The sequence below is a fragment of the Anser cygnoides genome, chromosome 5 (genome assembly GCF_040182565.1).
Source record: "Anser cygnoides isolate HZ-2024a breed goose chromosome 5, Taihu_goose_T2T_genome, whole genome shotgun sequence".
Taxonomy (NCBI): domain Eukaryota; kingdom Metazoa; phylum Chordata; class Aves; order Anseriformes; family Anatidae; genus Anser; species Anser cygnoides.
This window is the reverse complement of record NC_089877.1, coordinates 7,605,588-7,625,464: the sequence shown is the minus strand read 5'-3', so window position 1 is coordinate 7,625,464 and position 19,877 is coordinate 7,605,588. Positions and strand designations below refer to the sequence as shown.

At 38.5% G+C, this 19,877-nt stretch overlaps 1 protein-coding gene across 3 annotated transcripts in view; it reads left to right on the top strand.

Moving 5' to 3' along the window:
- QSER1 (glutamine and serine rich 1) overlaps positions 1–19,877 on the top strand; it is a 45,157-nt gene that overhangs the window by 20,345 nt on the left and 4,935 nt on the right. For all 3 annotated transcript variants that reach the window (XM_066997513.1, XM_066997515.1, XM_066997514.1), the window contains 7 exons: positions 2,134–5,838; positions 8,359–8,648; positions 10,117–10,233; positions 11,719–11,852; positions 14,122–14,333; positions 16,116–16,253; positions 17,740–17,837. In XM_066997513.1, the coding sequence (XP_066853614.1) occupies positions 2,134–5,838; positions 8,359–8,648; positions 10,117–10,233; positions 11,719–11,852; positions 14,122–14,333; positions 16,116–16,253; positions 17,740–17,837 (4,694 nt within the window). The remainder of the gene's footprint in view (positions 1–2,133; positions 5,839–8,358; positions 8,649–10,116; positions 10,234–11,718; positions 11,853–14,121; positions 14,334–16,115; positions 16,254–17,739; positions 17,838–19,877) is intronic.

The window sequence follows — 19,877 nt, the reverse complement described above, 5'->3', positions numbered from 1 at the left end:
TTCACTTAAGAAAACATGCAAATTGTATCTTTTCTTAGCACCCTCGGTTGCTGAGAAAACTGGCGGAAGAACTGGCCAAGCTGCTTTCCATCATTTATCGGCAGTCCTGCCTATTGGGGGAGGTCCCAGTCGACTGGCGGCTAGCCAATGTGATGCCCATCTACAAGAAGGGCTGGAAGGTAGACATGGGAAACTATAGGCCTGTCAGTTTGACCTCAGTGCCAGGGAAGCTCATGGAGCAGATTATCTTGAGTGTCATCACGCGGCACTTGCAGGGCAAGAAAGCGATCAGGCCCAGTCAGCATGGGTTTATGAAAGGCAGGTCCTGCTTGACGAACCTGATCTCCTTCTATGACCAAGTGACATGCTTGGTGGATGAGGGGAAGGCTGTGGATGTGGTCTACCTTGACTTCAGTAAGGCTTTTGACACTGTTTCCCATAGCATTCTCCTCAAGAAACTGGATGCTCTTGGCTTGGACTGGTGTACGCTTCGTTGGGTTAGAAACTGGCTGGGCAGCTGGGCCCAGAGAGTCGTGGTGAATGGAGCCAAATCCAGTTGGAGGCCGGTCACTAGTGGAGTCCCCCAGGGCTCAGTACTGGGGCCGGTCCTCTTCAATATCTTTATCGATGATCTGGACGAGGGGATCGAGTGCAGCCTCAGTAAGTTTGCAGATGACACCAAGTTAGGTGCGTGTGTCGATCTGCTCGAGGGTAGGAAGGCTCTGCAGGAGGATCTGGATAGGCTGGACCGTTGGGCTGAGGCCAACCGTATGAGGTTCAACAAGGCCAAGTGCTAGGTCCTGCACCTGGGGCATAACAACCCTAAGTAGAGCTACAGGCTGGGAGATGAGTGGTTGGAAAGCTGCCTGGCAGAGAAGGACCTGGGAGTACTGGTTGATAGTTGGCTGAATATGAGCCAGCAGTGTGCTCAGGTGGCCAAGAAGGCCAACAGCATCCTGGCTTGCATAAGAAGCAGTGTGGCCAGCAGGGCTAGGGAAGCGATTGTCCCCCTGTACTTGGCTCTGGTGAGGCCGCACCTCGAGTACTGTGTTCAGTTTTGGGCCCCTCGCTATAAGAAGGGCATGGAGGTGCTCGAGAGAGTCCAGAGAAGGGCAACGAAGCTGGTGAGGGGTCTGGAGAACAAGGCTTATGAGGAGCGGCTGAGGGAGCTGAGGTTGCTCAGTCTGAAGAAGAGGAGACCCGGGTGACCTTATCGCTCTCTACAGGTACCTTAAAGGAGGCTGTAGAGAGGTGGGGGTTGGTCTGTTCTCCCACGTGCCTGGTGACAGGACGAGGGGGAATGGGCTAAAGTTGTGCCAGGAGAGGTTTAGGTTGGATATTAGGAAGAACTTCTTTACTGAAAGGGTTGTTAGGCATTGGAATGGGCTGCCCAGGGAAGTGGCTGAGTCACCATCCCTGGAAGTCTTTAAAACATGTTTAGATTTAGAGCTTAGTGATATGGTTTAGTGGAGGACTTGTTAGTGTTAGGTAAGAGGTTGGACTCTCTGGTCTTGGAGGTCTCTTCCAACCTAGATGCTTCTGTATATTTATTTTTTTGTATTGAAAGTTAAAGCCTTCCTTTGAGAATTAAATTCAGCTATTTCATTGTATGCTCTGAAATGCTGTTTCATAAAAAGTGAGTTATAGAAGTATTGGTGAGGGTAAATGCAGGAGATGAAATTGCTCTTTTAATTATTGCAATTTTTATTTCGTAATTTTGCCTTTTTACAGTATACTTAAAGAGTCCAAAGCTTTTGATCAGTTGTCCTCTGCTAGGAATTCTTTTTAAATTCAAATAAAAACTAATACAGAGCCTTTGGTTTCGAAGTAGAATTAGTCTTGTATGACTTTTTAATCCAAAATTTGCATCATAAGGGTGAGAGTTATTTTCCCTCAGCAACTTGCTGTAGGTGTAGAACTTGGAATTCTTGCAGAGTTGCACTTCCAGCTTGAAAATTATCGGCAATGAGCGCCTCCCTTTGCTGACGAGTGTGTTGATTCTACAGAAGGTTATACTGATAGATGCTGGAAGAGCTTAATACAAAATAAGTTACAGAAATGTAGTGTTGCAACTTGTAAAGCTCCCGTATGTTCTTTTTCCCTTCATGTTTTGTTTTTTTTTTTTTCTTCCAGGTATGCATTCCTCAACAGCCACAGAACTATTCGTTACTGGAGCATTGCCAACCTCTGGAACGTTTCCACCAACATCTGCTTTATCAGCATATCAGCATCCCAACACTTTCAGCAGTAGAAACTTTGCTACTACCCCTTCTCTTACTCTTCAAGATACTACTTTCAGTGCTACATCAAATGGCCTCTTAACTACTCATGATCCTTTATTACAGATTAAAACGTCACAAGGCACTGTTCCGACTGCTTTGACATTTGAGCGCCTCGGCAGTTCTGTTTTGAGTACCAGTATACCCCCTCAGTCGTCAACATATCGTTCTGCTCAAGAATCTGCACCCCATCTTTTGCAACCTCAGTTTAGTTTGTTGCCTTCAACCATTGGAGGAACTCAGCAGGTTTCTCAGGCGTATAGCACATCCGTCTTTACTGGTTCCACTGCTTCTATTGATAGAGCACTTCAGCGAGAATGTAGTGTTATTAAACACCATCAGCGGCCTTCAAGTACTCAGTCTGTTCAGGCTCAACTGACTGTTTCACAGCATTCCTTACACAGCTATTTAACGAGTACAAGTGGAGTTAATTTTCAGGATACATCTAGGCACTCAGCATTATCCTGCAGTCCAGTTGGAGATGTTACTCAGGTGAGCAATGGAGGACCACAGCAGAAGACTTCTCAAGTCACAGTGGAACTTGCTCAGTCTTACACATCTGCAATTCCATCACTTGGTTTTCCACCTGCTTCCACAGCAAAAGTGAAAAACTGTTCCACGAAGCAGCCTCCAAGGTCAACGAAGACCCCCAAACCTCAAAGTGTAGCTCCCACTGTGCAGACACAAAGCTATGCCAAAACTGCACAAAACCAGAGTTCTGTCATTACAGGCCAAGCACAGATCTATTCTACAGCACAGCTCCCAAGTCTCTTGTCAGTCAGCCAGTCCCAAAATTACGTTTCTTCCCAGTCTCAGAATGTGTCACCCGTCAGTCACTCACAGGATTTCTCATCTAGCAAGATCGAGAAGCTGCCCTCCTTGTACAAAACGTTGACTTTTTCTGGGCAATCGCAAACTATTACTTCTGATAGTCAAACTCTAAGTTACTCCTCAGACGAACAAGTACTGACTTCAGTTCCAAATGAGAACTACTCTGGGCAAACAAGGGAACTTTCTTCAGTCAGCCAATCTCAGAGCTACTCTTCTAGTCACTCTCAGGGTTTATCTCCAGTTAGCCAATCCCAAGTTAGCTTTTCATCTCAATCACAAGTTTTATCAGCTGTTAGTCCTTCAGAAAGCTATTCTTCAGGGCAGTCTTTAACGTTAACATCGCCTTCTCTTCCTTTTTCTGCGTCTCCTCGGATACAGACTCTTCCGGGCTCAAGTCCTAATCAGAGTTATATTTCTTTACATTCTTCTCAGAACTCTCAGTCACAAGAATCCTCCCCGCCACAGTCTCAGAAGTTTTTGCCATCTGTGCAGTCTCCTCCTTTTGCATCCCCAGCTCATTCACAGACGCTGCAGAACAACAGGCCTTCCTCAGAAACAAAATCGTACGTAAAAAGGAAATCTGACTCTAACTTGTATGCTTCATCAAAACAAGAGGAAGAATTGTCAATGCAGGATATGCAGGCATTGCAACAGCAGGCTTCTCTTGAATCTTCCACCCAAAGGCTAACTGATGATGAAATCAATGCTCAGGACGGATCCTATAGGGTCTCAAAAGCAGATGACAGATACTCTCAAAGTGTAATCAGAAGTAACTCTCGTCTTGAAGATCGAGTTGTTGGACTTACTCTTCAAGGAGCAAAAAAAGATGAAAGAATGGTTAATACTGTGGAACAGCTTTCCCAGCATATTGGCCATATCACAAGCCTAAGCCATGACATTAAAAAAACGGCAAATTTAATGCAAACGACACAAGTAAATATGAGTCCTAAAGAACTAAACCAGCAACATTCTCTTATGCATAAGGTACATGAAAATAAAGGTCAAGAACAGCAAGGCCAAGTCATTAGCACACCACCGCAGGTTCAACCTCATGCTTTAAGGCATGGTCATCAGCTGTGTTTGCCCAGTGCACAGGTACTTCTGGAGTCGACCTGTGACTTACAGATTCTTCATCAGTCAATACTGCAGTCAGGTTTAGGACAAGCAAAGGCGTCACCACAAGTGCAAAGAATACAGAGTCCTCAACAGGTGACACATCCATTTCTTCAGATGGATGGCCATATTATTCAAAGTAATGGAGGTCATTCTCAGCAGCAGCTTCATACTCAGAACTCAGAAGTAATGAAAATGGACATTTCTGAGCCCTCAAAACCACTACAGCAACATTTGACAACAAAAGATCATTTTACTCAGACAAATCAACATGATTCAAAAAATCAGTTTGTTTCTCTTAGTTCAATATGTTTCCCAGAATCTATGCTTCTCAGTGATGAGAGGAATATATTATCCAATGTAGATGATATCTTAGCAGCAACCGCGGCAGCCTGTGGAGTGACACCATCTGACTTTGCCAAATCAGCATCTAATGAAGAAGAAATCCAGTCTGTTGAAAATAGTGAGGAGTCTAAAACACAGTTCCGATCAATGGATGTAAGACACGTGTCTTCTGCTTTCAGTGCCTCTCCAGTTGGAAAGCCAGCAAGCATAAATAATATTTCTCTGAATGGAGGCCAAATCACTATAAATCTTACACCGGTGTCAGCAATACAGACAAAACCTGTGAACCTTGATCAACAACACATTGAAACTTCTGATCAAAATGTACCGACAAGAATGACCTCTCCCGCTCTTGGTCCTGGTCAAGAGGATCAAGAACAAGGTGCTGTTCCAGTTAAGAAACAGTCTAGCATTAGCCACGAGTCTGAAGAAGATAATGATGTTTCCGCTGATGGTACACTAAATGTAAGAGAGGCAGATTTTGTTTCTAGTGGTAAGAGTCTAAGTGAAGAGAGTGCTGCTTCAGAGAATGATTTTAATATAGGTGGTGGTGATGATGGTACAGTAGCAGGTAACCAGTCAAAGGTTAATTCATTGCAGCCACTGCCTGTGACCCCAAGTGGAGATGGAGCTATTAGTAGAACTGAAGAAGAATGCCAAGATTTAACTCTCGGGAACCTTCAGAAGAAGAAAAGCAAAGGAAAAAGCCAAAACAAAAATGCTGCAGAAGATGACAGTGCAATTCAGAAACAGATCAAAAGAAGTGGACACTGTAAACGTCAAAATTCAAGAGGAAGTGACTCATGTTTGATGTACTCTTCTCCTGTTTCTGAAAGTTGTTACGATACTTATCAACATCAGGAAAGAATGAGGCAAAAAATTAAAGAAGTTGAAGAAAAGCAGCCTGAAGTCAAAACAGGATTTATCGCATCTTTTTTAGACTTTCTAAAATCTGGGCCTAGGCAACAGTTTTCAGCTCCAGCTGTACGAATGCCAAACAGGACTAGGCGACCAGTTACCCAAATAGTTCGCGGCCCTTGCCTACAGTCCTCCACAAAGCCTCAGCCAGCAGCAGCACCTGTAGCTGCTGAGGTCAGTGCAGAAAGTCCAACCAAAAAAGTTGATGAAGAACTTAAGAAAAATTTAGAAACATTGCCTTCATTTTCTTCTGATGAAGATGATTCTGTGGGGGGGAACCACGATCTTCAGAAGAGCATCTCTACTGCATTGTCAGCCCTCGATGATACTTCTGACAGAAAGAACAAATCAGGTAAAACGGTGTGAGTGCATACACTGGAGAGTTCTGTAGCTGACGGGGCAAAACGGAAATATTTTAGCTTTCGTTAATTCAGGTAAAAGTTTTGATTTGCTTTGTTTTTAGTCCAGCCATAATTAAGAGTTCTGTTCAAAAGTTGTGCTGAGTATGAGCTAAACTAGTGTTGTCTGCAATTGGAAAATGCGTACATAAACTTTTCCATGCTGCTTGGGCAGGACTCTTCTAATGCTGAAAAATGACTTTAGCCCAGGCTTGGAATGATGTCTGTTCTCTTCTCTGGCTTAGAATGCTGAGTATTGTTGTCATCCCTAAACCTCAGCAAACCACCATGTCCAGTGGTTTTAAATCAATTTTCAAAGAATTCTGGCAAGAGAACATGTTACTAATTGCCATCAGCAAATGCTAAGTTCCTCCTGGGTTGAGTTAAGTGTGTACTTTCTGTGATGCTAGAGCTGCACAGAATGTTTATGAAAGCAATTGTGAAAGCAATTGTTATGCTTGTAAACTAAGCGCTAGTTTAGCTAGCCGTGTCCAAGAGGGGAACCACTTGACTTTGATTTCAGCAATATTTGTGAGGAGCATTGTGCCCTCATGTTGAGATATTGCTAACGAAAGAACAAAAGCTGGGAGGGGTTGTTCTGGGCAGGAGGACGGGCAGCAACCACTGATGACAGTGCTAGCTAGTTTTCTATGTATTTGGCTTTTCATTTTCACTTGTATTACATCTGTGCTGTATGACACGTTCTCAGTGTTTATAGCTTTTAACTAATCTTGCTTTGTTTTTTGAAGTATTTGGCGTATAGCATATTTTTGCCTAGATAGATCTTTTCAGTGACATCAGTTTTGTTTGGTGGGCAATTAAAAACTACCTAGTTGATCGCATAACTGTACTAATACATCCAAGAGAGAGCCTTTCAATTTAATGAGTTTTAAACAAGAAAGCAACATTTTTTCCCCCCTAGAAAGCCGAAACGTGGACAGTGCTATGGTTTGAGCCTCTCTTTCTAAATATGTTAACTTTAATAAGCCATGTTCTGTGTACAGCTTCCTAAGGAAATATTTCAAAGGGTTTTTTTGTTGTCGTTGCATGGACATCAGCATTTGTAATGATTTCTTCTATAACGTTATTGTGTCTTCTTTATTGTTCATAAGGATGTGATATTTATACCAGCAGTTTCATTAACTCGCCTTCCTGTTTTGTTATATACGAGACTGTACAAAATACAACATGCCTAATAATGGCTTCTCTCCTACGTGCTAGTGTTTTTGCAGATTTTCTGCTAATTCCCTCTCCTGTCTGTTTTTGCACATAAGTATGGAAAGACAAATACTAAAACAGTTACTTGTGGTTAGTATTAAGTAGTGTATGTACATTTATCTACTGTTCTGAAGAATATGTAAATATTACTTGGGGAACTAATAGTACTATATCTAATTAAGGCTTTCATAGTCTTTCGTGAACAAATAAAAATAGCATATTTATAATAATGTGATGTTATATATCCAGAAAAAAGTCTTTAATTGCTTAACAATTTTGCTTGAATTGCTTTGATGAATCTTCACATGCGGTATGCAACTTTTGTATTGACACATTAATTTGATATTTAATTTTTTGATTATTTTTATCAAAAGGTCGCATCTTTTTTCTATTTTTCAACAATTAAGTCATCAACTAACAATGGTTGTTACACTTCAAAATGGCTATCTTAAATTTGAAGCCAGTTTTCTAAGCAATATTAATAATTACCCTATAGCATATTTAATTTGATTTTCAGATTAGCAAGTCAATGTAAAAACAATGTTAAAATGTATAAAAATAAATATAATGTATATAAACTGTATGAAGAGTATAAAGTAATACCTAAAAGGATTCTATTTTTTTTCAGGGGGAAAGAATAATTATTTTGAAAGCTTGGAGTTTACTTTGGCTCTGGTGTATAGAGAAGAATTCCCTTCTTTGTTTTTTCTCAGTTCTCATTGCTCACCACTGTTAATTCTAAAAATCATTAGGGTATTTTAATCCCAATCTGAAACTTCTGGTTACTTTACTACAAGATATAAATGATAAATGTCCAAAAGTAATAGAGCAAATGTTCTCATGTTTCATGCATCTTTCTCTTTCCTTAATTCAATTTATGAAGTCTTTACCTGTCAGCAGACTGGAAACAAGATTCAGTGTTATAAGTTTTTCCTGTCGTGTTTGCGTGGTCTCACAATGCACAGCAGCGTTCCTGTTGAACGTCTGTTAACTATAAAGTTGTTTTCTGAGGCATTCATTGTTGTTATTTCTAGATGGTAACAGGCTCAAGTTAAATGCAAACATACGTGTACTAGCTACAATATTTTGATTTTGTTAATGCTGTGACTAAGGTGAAGCTCCCATCTAACTCTTAAAACAAGTGATGTTAGAATATTTGCTTTTTATAGGGATTGTGAAAGAAAAAGAAGTTCTCATCTTATGTTGCTAATCCTTGATAACTGAATTTAACAATTTTTTTTTTTTTTTTGCTTCAGAAGCTGAAAAAGTGGCGGTCGTTACTGCTGCTGCCACTGCTGCTGTTATAAAGCAGGAATCACCACAGACGACAGCTCCTGTAGTCAGTATGCAGGAGAAAATGAGTTCAGCTGACCCCTTAAAAGTAGCTCAACAGGATGCTGGGACTTCAGACCAATTAGCAAAAATACAGTCAACTGTTGCGATAGAAGGAGGTACCGATGAGGAGAATACGGACAGTGGAGGAGAGGGCATGTACAGAGAACGTGATGAATTTGTAGTGAAGATTGAAGATATAGAGACACTAAAGGTAATCTAAATGCTTACTATGAGTGTAAAACAAAAATCAAACAAAAACAAACACACCGAAAGAGCTCCATGACTTATCCTCAAAAAACTGCTAAAGGTGGAAAGGCTACGGATTTGTTTTCTGCTCTATTTGCTGCCAAGCTACTTCAAAGGTGTCTTTCTGATGTGGGTTATGAATATGCTTTGAATGTATTTGATCCATTTTATAAGGTATATATAATAATGTAAATCTCTGTCCTGGTAACTTCTGTTAGAACTTGGAATTACTTTTTTTTTTTTTTTGAAGATAGTAGTAGATTCTCAGGAGTATGATATTGAAGAAATGGCTCTTGGATTTTTGCAGAAGGTCTTGGAATTGTCTTTTTTCTTTTTTGGAGAAGGTTGTTTGCCGTTCTAATCAGAAACGGCTTCCATATGGAACCAGTACAGCTCTTCACTCGAGTTTATGGAAAGGTTCTGTGTTGTTCTTGACTTTTATTTCTTGTGGTCTCTCTATCTCAAATTCTAGTGCATGTGTACCTATTCTTTTGCTCCTATCATAGCTAGCAATACTCTTATTTTCAGTTTCTGATACTTTTTGTTATTTGTCTGTGTTCATCCTCTTGAGCTTAAGCTTTAAATTAATTCATGTAGCTTTATCACGAGTGTTACCAGCTCTAAAATAAAACATTCCCTTGTCACTTATAAAACTATGCAAATATTATGAGGTATTTTGAATTTTAATCTTTGTAGTATATATTTCTTCAGTTATTTAAACACTCCTTGCAGAAAGCATCTATATTCGATTATGTTTTACAAAAAGAGAGTTTTTAAGTTAGTAGTTTGCACATAGGATTTATAGAGAATTCTTATTCGAGGTGGTAATTACAAATCTGTTTTTGACATAATTTATTTCTTAAACTATTAGAATAAAAAAAAAATCCAAACTTTTTTTACAGTTAAAGTTGAACTAAAAGTATAAACTCTGGTACACTAATTTGAACTGAACTCTCCTTTTTCACCTTACTGTAAGCATCATGCTGTTATTTCACAGGTACTGTGGACTTCTCCCACAGAATCTCAAGGAACCTGCAAGCTTTTTCTGCTGCTTGTTGTGATTCTTATATTTCTGTTACCGAAAAAAAATATATTAAGCAAAAAGATAAAAAATAAATAGGGAAAGTATCATTTTGAAAAATACCATTTTGTGGCTCGGTTGCGTGGTGCCTTAGTTCTGATGTTGCAGCATAGGCGAAGCTTGTTGGCACAGCTTCATTCCTCTGAAGGTAGTATTTGTGGCTCTTAACACTTATTGTAGTTCATGTCGTGCTATCTTAATATAAATTACATGCATTAACTAAGGAGTTGGAATTTGAATGACCTGTTTCTATTTTATTCCTGGGTAACTTGTTCAAAAAATAGAATGCACAAACACACATCTGGGAGAAAAACAAGCACCGTTATTGGCAAATAATTTTCTGTTCTTACAGGTTGCTTTGCAAACCGGAAAAGAGCCTCCAGCTATTTGGAAAGTACAGAAGGCCTTATTGCAGAAGTTTGTTCCTGAAGTGCGAGATGGACAGAGGGAGTTTGCTGCTACTAACAGTGTGAGTCAAAAAATTCCTCATGAAGCTTCATGGCAACTAATTTACTTAATGGAAGGCTGGGAAAGAAATTAAAATTTTAAAGAGCAATGATGGAAGATAATCACCAAAAAACGTAACTTTGTGAGCTCAGTTGTTCATGAAAGAATGTGCATTTAAACACAGTATCTCAAGGCAGGATTGTCATCAGCTCAGTCATTTTATGGCAAAAGTTAGGCCAGTCCAATTCAGATATTTGGTATTTCTAAATTTAGCGTCTGGCGTTATTTAATTCCCAGGTGGCATTCTGTGACTTAGTCACATGGTCTAAACTTTGGGCAGACCTGTGCGGTGCCAAGAGTTGGACTTGATGATCCTTACGGGTTCCTTCTAACTCGGGATATTCTGTGATTTTATGGATCTCAGAATCTTGTCTGCTGAAGTGTGTTTAATGAAAACCTTAGGACCAGCTTATCTGACCAAGTTCTCTGCAAAGTTTAAAAAAAAAAAAAAGGCAAATAAGTATCTGTAGTTTTATAAATATTGTGATAAAAAGGAAAGTGGAAATTCAGATTAATAAAGCCTCTGCAACCACAAGACTATCTGTGCGTGGTACAGTCTGAACTTCCAACCCTATCAGCATTGGAAGGAATGAGCACCATGTCTTCCACCATTGCTTTTTAAAATTTTCTAACAAGCACATATCAGATAATATCTTCAGCACCCATGGTAGCAATGCTTCTTCTTGGAGGTAAAAATGAAAATTCAGAATCAATATCTAATTTTTCTGAACATACAAATCCAAGTCCAGTTGTAGAACATGGATCTGTAATGAGGTTTTGTTTGGTCTTTTTAGGTCTTTGGGGGAGTTTTTACTTCAGGATGTTTACATGGACCATTCTAATCTCTAGGCCATCTTCTTGGGGGGGTTGGACCCAATGATCTCTTGGGGTCCCTTCCAACCCCCTACAATTCTGTGAAAATGTGATTCTGACATAACATTCTTGCAATAAAAAAAAAGTTTATTTCCTCCTACTCTAAAATTATTTCTAAATATATTAAGGGGTAGATTCTTGGCTTTCCAGCATGGGTTCTTTGGTATCATTCAGTCTGGGTAAAGGAACAAGTTTTTTTCAACTGGAATAAAGTAAGTGGGAGCAGGCTTGCGAATCAACTGCTTTCCTCTGTGGGAAGGATACTATAGGATAGCATTTCAAGAGGCAGCCATTTGCCAGAGGTAATCTTTTGCAATAACACATGGAGGTGTGGTGTATTAAATAAAGGGAGAAAATAATGCCCAAAGTAATTCTTGCCTTATTTTCTTGTTTTAAGCGTTATTTGGAAATCTGTTGGAGAATCCGTCTTAAATTATAGCTGCTATAGAATAGGTCATCTTTGTATATTAACAGATTTTTAAACATTTTTATTTACTATTTAAATTTAAATTGTTAAACTGAATAATTCTACTTAACAGAAGCACCTTGTATATTAAATCATATTTTTTTCTAGTATCTTGGGTATTTCGGGGATGCAAAAACAAAATACAAACGAGTCTATGTGAAGTTCATTGAAAATGCAAACAAGAAGGAATATGTCAGAGTATGTTCAAAAAAGCCACGAAGCAAGCCTGTACAGTCAGCAAGGTATTTTATTTCAGTTTGTTTTTCATTTTGTCATATTTGTTTTTGTATTAAGAACATACGTATTTTAATAAACAAGACTTGTAACTCAGAGCTATGTTCCTCTTTCAGTTGGAAATGGAAAACTGTGTTTTGTTATAAGAAATGAGATAAATTACTGTCAGATCAAGACAATTCTTTAACTGGAATCAGTGGACTGCAATAATCATTCATTTCAGAGGTTCTAGGTCTCCACGCGCTATGTCTTTTTGTGTTCTTTTGCCCTGTTACCCAGTATGTGGATAGAAGCCTACAGGCATAAAGATATTTTTTGTGTGTGTGTGTGTTGTTTTCTCCTATCCTGTGGTCTTTGCAAGTTAGGTATGTTTTTCTGGATTGCTTTAATGACTGTCTTGACCCAGTGTACTAGAAATACCATGGCTTGTTCTCAACCCTGGAAACTTAATTTAAAAACAGAAGTTCATTGTTGAAATTGATTGTTACAATGATTCTTTCCCTTGTCATTTATGTTCTTGCACAGTGAGGGTATATTTACTTTTCTTATTGTACCTTCCCTACCCGTCAGCCCACTCGAAAAGCCTTGTCTCAGTAAATCATCCCTTATAATTCCATATCCATGCCCTAAAATCAATATTCTGGTAGTATTGCTTTTAAACCACCAAACAAAAATGCCTTTTTGGAGAGGCAGGTAAAGAACATGGAGCAAACAGTATGGTTTTGATGATTCTAGTAAACACAGTGCTGGTCCTGCAAAAATGGGATGACCACGTCTCCCGCAGAGTCCTTTGACTATCTCTGTGATTTCCTCTGCCACCTTCCTTCTGATAGTGTTTTCACTGTCACTCACTTGCTAAAGACTTTGTTATTGCATTTTGTGTTGGCATTTGACTGTGCATTTGCAAAGCATGACAGAATCTGTATTATACAAACCTTTTCATGCTTTAATGCTGAGCTCATTTTATCTTTCCACATCTTCAGATGCTATCTGAAGCTTTTCTCTCTATATGGTTTTTCAATAATTACAGTGTAATGCAGGTATTTTCATTTTGTCAGATGTTAGTGAACAGTACAGGAAAAAAAATACAGTACTCTTCATTCAGGAAATGACTGGGTCTTGAGCTCCAGTTCTGCAGTTCTGTACTCTCAGAGAAGGCACTTTTATCAGATAACCAATTTTATAAAATGATCATGATCTACTTAAAATTACCTGGGGCTTTGACAATCTCCCCCCCCCCCCCCCCCCCCCCTTGGGCTACAGAAGTCTGTTCCAGGACCTGTTCCTCTAGTGCTCTGAAACAATCCTGGCTTTTAGCCAAAACATGATCAGGATTAGCTATCCATACGTTCTCTTTTCAATACTGTTTTTTGGCTTTTATTTCTGTCTTTCCCGGGTGTTCTTACTGCATGATATTTCTGGAGAGCAGTCACATTCCATCTTGGTTCTTGTTTCACTAAGCTGGATTAATCGAACTCTTCAAATTTTTTCTTCTAAGGCAGGCTTTCCATTCCTCTAATCATTCTAGTATCTACTGTCTCCACCCGTTTTGGTTTGGAATCTGCATTTCTGAGATTTGACTAGAATTATTCACAAATAGTCCAGAAGATACTAACAATGTTTCTGTAATTCACTTCTCTGCTTTCCCATTTGAATGAAGGATTTTGCTTAACACTTCCCAGAAATGTATTCCTCCCATGTTCTGAAAACCGTATTGCATTGATGCTTCCCTGGCACCTGGCTACATCACAGTTTTCTTCTGTCGTTTCCAGGAGATGAGCTCTCAGGTTGTGAGAAACTCATGTTGGTTCTAAAATATATATTACTTTGTATTTATGATATTAAATTTCCCGTTTGTTTTCCTGGTTTGAGTGCTGGGTAGAGAAAGGAGAAGAGTTGTCTGTTTTCTTGCTGCAGTCTTCAAGATCCTGTGTTTCTGCCTGGATGATGTTCTTGCTTGTCTTTGTGTTGATACAGTACCCCAAATTCAGTTCATCAGCAAAGCTCATTAAGTACTATTATTTATTCAATCCGTGAAGTCTGATTTTTTTCATTAAATGGTCAGTTTTAATATTAGCTCCAGTCTTCTGTAGCTCATAGATTCTACTAACATTGGGCAGTCTGTACTCCCTATGCCTGTCCATTCCTGTGACATTGAAATAAGTATATGTAATCCACGGGGAGTATCTTCTGGTTAAAGAAGCCTACCACTCTTCTATTAAAGCCAGAATTTGTATGGTGATTATTTTGATAAAGATCTTGTTCATAATATTGCAGGACAATTCATTGCAAACCTAGTAGTAGCAACAACAAAACGCCTGATCCACCAACACCAAAACCAACAGCAACAAAAGTCTCTTCTGTGAAACCCAAAGCTAAACAGCCAAAGGTAAAGGCTGAACCACCACCAAAGAAAAGGAAAAAGTGGAAAGAGGAGTTTTCATCTTCCCAGTCTGATTCTTCACCAGAAGCACAGAGTGATGAGGATGGTGAGTGAGGATACTTTTTTTTTGTATGAACTAATGTGTGCAACAGAAGTTACCTCAACTGTAGTTTATCAATTAAATATATTACAGAATCACAGAATCATCTAGGTTGGAAGAGACCTCCAAGATCACCCAGTCCAACCTCTGACCTAACACTAACAAGTCCTCCACTAAACCATATCACTAAGCTCTACATCTAAACGTCTCTTAAAGACCTCCAGGGATGGTGCCTGAACCACTTCCCTGGGCAGCCCATTCCAATGCCTAACAACCCCTTCAGTAAAGAAGTTCTTCCTAATATCCAACCTAAACCTCCCCTGGTGCAACTTTAGCCCGTTCCCCCTCGTCCTGTCACCAGGCACGTGGGAGAACAGACCAACCCCCACCTCGCTACAGCCTCCTTTAAGGTACCTATAGAGAGCGATATTCTTACTGCTTGCTTTCTAAGACTGGTTCAATTTCAGAAGGAGCTGATATGACTTCAGATTACATCTCAATCATATTCTTCATTAATTTTCCATTGCAACTTCATGTTATGTCTAAAATAACATTCCTGCGATGCCTGTCTGGATGCACATGTAGGCAGAATTCAGATGTTACTGTTGTTTTTTCAAAACCCCTGGAGAAAAAGGAGTTGACTTCTGGCTGCTTCATTGCTTGCTTTTCTAAATGCCAGCTGTTCAAATGTAGCCAGCTGAACGCACTTGCTCGTAAGACGTTCACAGTGTCTTAGAACTTTGAGATATGAATCTTGCAGTAATGCTCTAGAACAGAAAGGTATTTTTAAAGTGTACTCTGTTTATAGAGGTTACCTGTGGTCGCAGACGTACAGTACTTTTTGCATTTTTGTTTTGTTTATTTACTGTACATTTGAAGCTGCACTGTGTAGTAACCATGCGCTGTATTACTCTTATTTCTAAAGCATGATCTGTGACTTTTAAATATTGATGAGTTATGGCCGATGCACTGGAAATAGTGCCTCTGCTGAAGGCTGCATGCTTAAAATAACGTGTTTCAGGCAGACGTATCCGTATTTAAAAGCTGAAGTCTACCTGTAGAAATGTGGAAATCTTGGGGGGGAGGGGGGGTGGAGCCTTGCTAGTGGAATTACTGCAAAGTACTGTTATCACACATGGTGCCTACAGAAAGCTCCATAGGACTCAGGCTTTACTGGTGCTGATGACTACTCTGTGTGCACGATTCCTCAGAATAAGCAGAAATATGCCTGCATTGCCTTGCTGGTAAAATGTGGCTTGCATGGTTTTTTGGTTTGGTGGTTTGGTTTTTTTGCAAGTTGGACAGTTAGGTGCTATGGACTTCAGTAGTACACAGGCTTCTAAATGACATTAGTGCTCTTTAATTTTTGTTGTTGTTGTTGGGTGACTTAGTTTTGCAGCTTTAGGGTACACTTGCATTCACGTGAAACCTGTGCTTAGCACACTTTGCTTGATTGAAGTTATTCGTTATCCCTTTTCTCTAGGCTTTCAGCTGCAATAATATAAAAATAAATGTCTAAATAACCTAGGATATGATCATCTGCATGCTGATAGTTGCAAGTAGTTATACATATTTCAGCAAAAAATTGTACCATCTGTACCTTGTTCATAACTGTTTTAACGTGTGCATAGTTTGGCTGTTATTTCTGACTGCATTGGGTTTTAATCTCTCGGGATGCCAGTAGGGGTCGCTTATGTTTTAAGAGAGAAAGCCTTCAGTTTTGTAAAACACAAATATTTGCCGAATCCTTAAGAAAAAAAAATCACCATATTCCAATTAATTTTTCAGAGCTTGTACCTCCAGCTCCCTTTGTTACTCGCTTTTTGAACACAAGGGCTATGAAAGAGACCTTTAAGAGCTATATGGAGTTGCTTGTTAGCATTGCTTTGGATCCAGACACAATGCAAGCCTTGGAAAAAAGCAATGGTACAGTATGTTTAAAATTTGTATGTTTTTATTAAATTTTAAGGTTATTAATCAGTAAGGCAAATGTATTTAGAAAGCAAAACAAGCGAAAAAAATGAGGTTAAAAAAAAATCTGAAGATAACTTCATGTAAATGACTGTGTAATTTGTTTGCAGTTTGGATTTTCTGACACTTCCTTTTTTTGAGATTCAGGGTGGCTTTGGTACCGCAGTGTTTTTTTATTTTGATTTTAGTTGAATGCCATATTTATGTTGTGTATTTCCTGCTTAACGTAATACAGTTTCAATTCAGATTAGGTTAGATATGCATGCATATATAAATGTATCTATCTGTGCTGCCTCTGTGAGGAAGCAAAGAAATTTAGAAATACTCTTTTGTCTGCTTTGCTGCGTTAGACTTGTCAGAGCTGAGCTCTTTGTTACTGTCTTAAAATCTTACAAAACATTTATTTGAATCTACGGTGTTTCAGGTATGTGCTTGCTTTTTTATAAAGAAATACCCTCCTAACTAAGTAGTTGTGATTCTTAATACTATAAAAAAAGAAGTCTCATTTTCAAACTCTGAAACCTTGAAATTCTGATCACAGATGTATTTATTCCATTTTTCCTTTAAGGAGAAAATGTCTGATGGATTTATCTACCATAGTGGACTCCAGAAGACAAAATAGAAAAAATACATATCTCAAAATTTAACAAAATACTCATGTATGAAGATAAATGTCCTTGTAAGACCGATGATTTCACCTATTAAGTTGGAAGCTGTTGTTTTTGTTTGCATTATATTCAGTTTACCTGAACAAAAACAAAAAGGAAAAAAAAATTATATAGAATCCTCTTTCCTGGTTTGCTCAGGTTGTGCATCAATGTGCACTTACCTCAAGGATTTATACCCTGTGATTTTTGTTGGTAGTCCCACTAAAAGCAAAGAAATTGACTATAAATAAGACTCCACACTGAGCTGTAAATTTTCATCCATGGCCACGTACCTATGTTCAGGTGTATGTTTTTCGTCTTAAAGTGGTTTATCAGGTAACTTCTATCAGCAAGCACTTTCCTCAAATACTTCTGTCATAAATGCCAGCAGGGTCATTTCTTTTAAGAGGGAATAGTGAATGTCAAATATGTGTATTTCATCTTCGTAAAACTGCCAGTTGTATTGCACAGTAGATTATTTTGGAAATGGTTTTAAATTGTCTTTGAGATTTATTCTTTTTATTGCTCTGTCTTATTTTTTCACTTTCAATAAAGAAAAGTCAGAGGAGGAGCTGGACTGCAGTCAGCAATTAAGCTGCGTAATATCTAGACCAGTTTATTGGGCTGATCAAAAAACAAAACTGTTTTCTCTAACTTTTAAAATGAGTTTATGAGCAAATTGCATTAATTTTTACTTATACATTTTATGTTAATAGGTAGAAGAATAGATTGGAGTCTCATATTACCATGTTTCTCTTAATAATCAACTGTTACTTTTTTCAATGATCTTTTAGATGAGCTACTTTTGCCTCATATGAGAAAAATTGATGGCATGCTGAATGACAATAGGAAAAGGCTGCTTTCCAAACTACGCTTGGATCATACTTTCAAGGTATTCTCTTTTAAATTCTAGGGTTTTTAAAGTAATGTTATAAGCCAGTCACTGAATACATACCATGCAGGTGTAACTAAAAACCCAAGGCAAATATGTAACAGCAGTGAATATGAATTTGAAAGAGAGATGCTCTAAGTTCAGTACTTGTCTGTGGCATTTGGAGAGCGTTTGTGATCAAGAAGTTTGTACTGCGAAGGTGAAGTTCTAGTTTTACTCACCATGCTTCCTGGTTCATTTTCAAACACTTCCCCTTTTAAATTTCTCAAGTTTGTTAAAAGAAAATGTTTGTTGTCCTTCTAGAGCTTTTGATTAAGTGATTGTATTGCCTAAAAATCTTAAGCTTTTACATTAATTAGCTGTGCTGTCGAGCAAATATCTGGACCTCTTTGAAGGAGGTAGCCTGATCAGAGTAGCTTAAAACCAAGACAGAAAGAGTAGAGAGCAACTCATTTGTGCACTGTTTCATGTACATTCAGCATGGAGGTTTAGAAGTTTGAATAACAAGCCTGTATTACAGTAGCTTAGACACGGTAATAAATAGAAAACAGATCTGGAGACAGGGAAGAGAGTAACTGTACAATCTCAGTAGAGAGAAAGTAAAGGGGAGGACAGTTATTGTGGTTCCTGTGGTTCCCACACACAAAGGCAAAAATGCAGATTTTGAAAGTGCGGTCAAGTGAATCAAGACTTTTTTCCACTCGTGTCTGAGACACAGTTGTCAATGTCTATAATTGGACTGATTATTTCTTCCTGCAGTGGTTTTGAGACCAACAGCACTAGAGCAGACCTGTCCATACACACCACCAGACTAAGCTTGTTCTTTTGCCTGTCCTTCTCATTTCCTTTTATTTCTAAAGTACAGAAACATTTCTGGAGAACTAATTCTCTCTCTACTGCTGTGTGCAGACAGCTAGGTGAGAAAAAAGATAACAGCACATAAGTCAGTTCTGCATTTTCATCATGAAATCTCTGAAAGATCTTTTTTTCTACAAACCATTCCTGATAAGTCTTGTGGGACAGTGACTTTGTTTCGACCAGTGAAACAGTTTAAATTCATGTTAATTCTTCACCTTTTTTATCATTAGTTATATTGCTTTCCCAACAGCTGTACAGTTTGTACCTGCTTGAACAGAATTTCATGTGGCTCCCTCTTTGTAGTAGGAAGGCACAAGGAGGGCTGCATATTTTTTTTTTAAATATAACAGTCTCAGAGAGGCAGGATGTAGTAGCCATTCATTTTTGCTTTTCTTCTGTGCTAAGAGTTTTGTGTTGGTAAGATATTTCTGTAGCTGATGTTTTTAGACTTGCCTATGCAGAGAAGATAGGCTAAAATAAGGTAGGATATGAATTTTGGAATTCTAGTTACATTCGCAGTACACAAAATGAGAAGTAGTTTACTTGTTTTTCCTCAGTTTAAGGGAAAAATACTAGTATCTTCTATAACATTAGCATGTAATTACAGCTTCTTATTCAGTTGGTGTTCATAATGAATAAAATAGCTTTGCTGTGTGTTTGCTTAGGGGCAGATTATGAATCATATTTCTAAAGTTAGCTTTAGCCTGTATTTCACGGTATAAGCTGCAGGAAAGTTATTGGAATTCTGGGTGTAAGGAAGGGGTCTGCTTGTGATGTAAACTGCAAGATAAAAAGCCTTTTATTTTTGTTTTCTGGTATGAGGGTACCAGCTTGTACTTAGATTAATGTTGTAGATAAAAATGAAACACTTATTTGTCATCCCATGTGTTTGTGTTGGTGAAAAAATGTTTGATACTCTTTATTAATCGTTACATTAACTCGAATCTTAAAGCTTGCTGCTGTTCCATCTGAATGAGGCATTGCAATAATAAGTAAAATTATCATTAGCATGAGTATCATCCAGTTTGAATATTCTTAATATTCTGCATTAATAAGCATGGATTAAATGTTTTTTTTTTCCCACCAGGTAGAGTTAATATGGGGTATTTTAGCACTGTATTACTAATAAAATTGGACACTGAAGTTAGCAGTTAGTGTTTGGTAGATTTGCCAGTAACATTC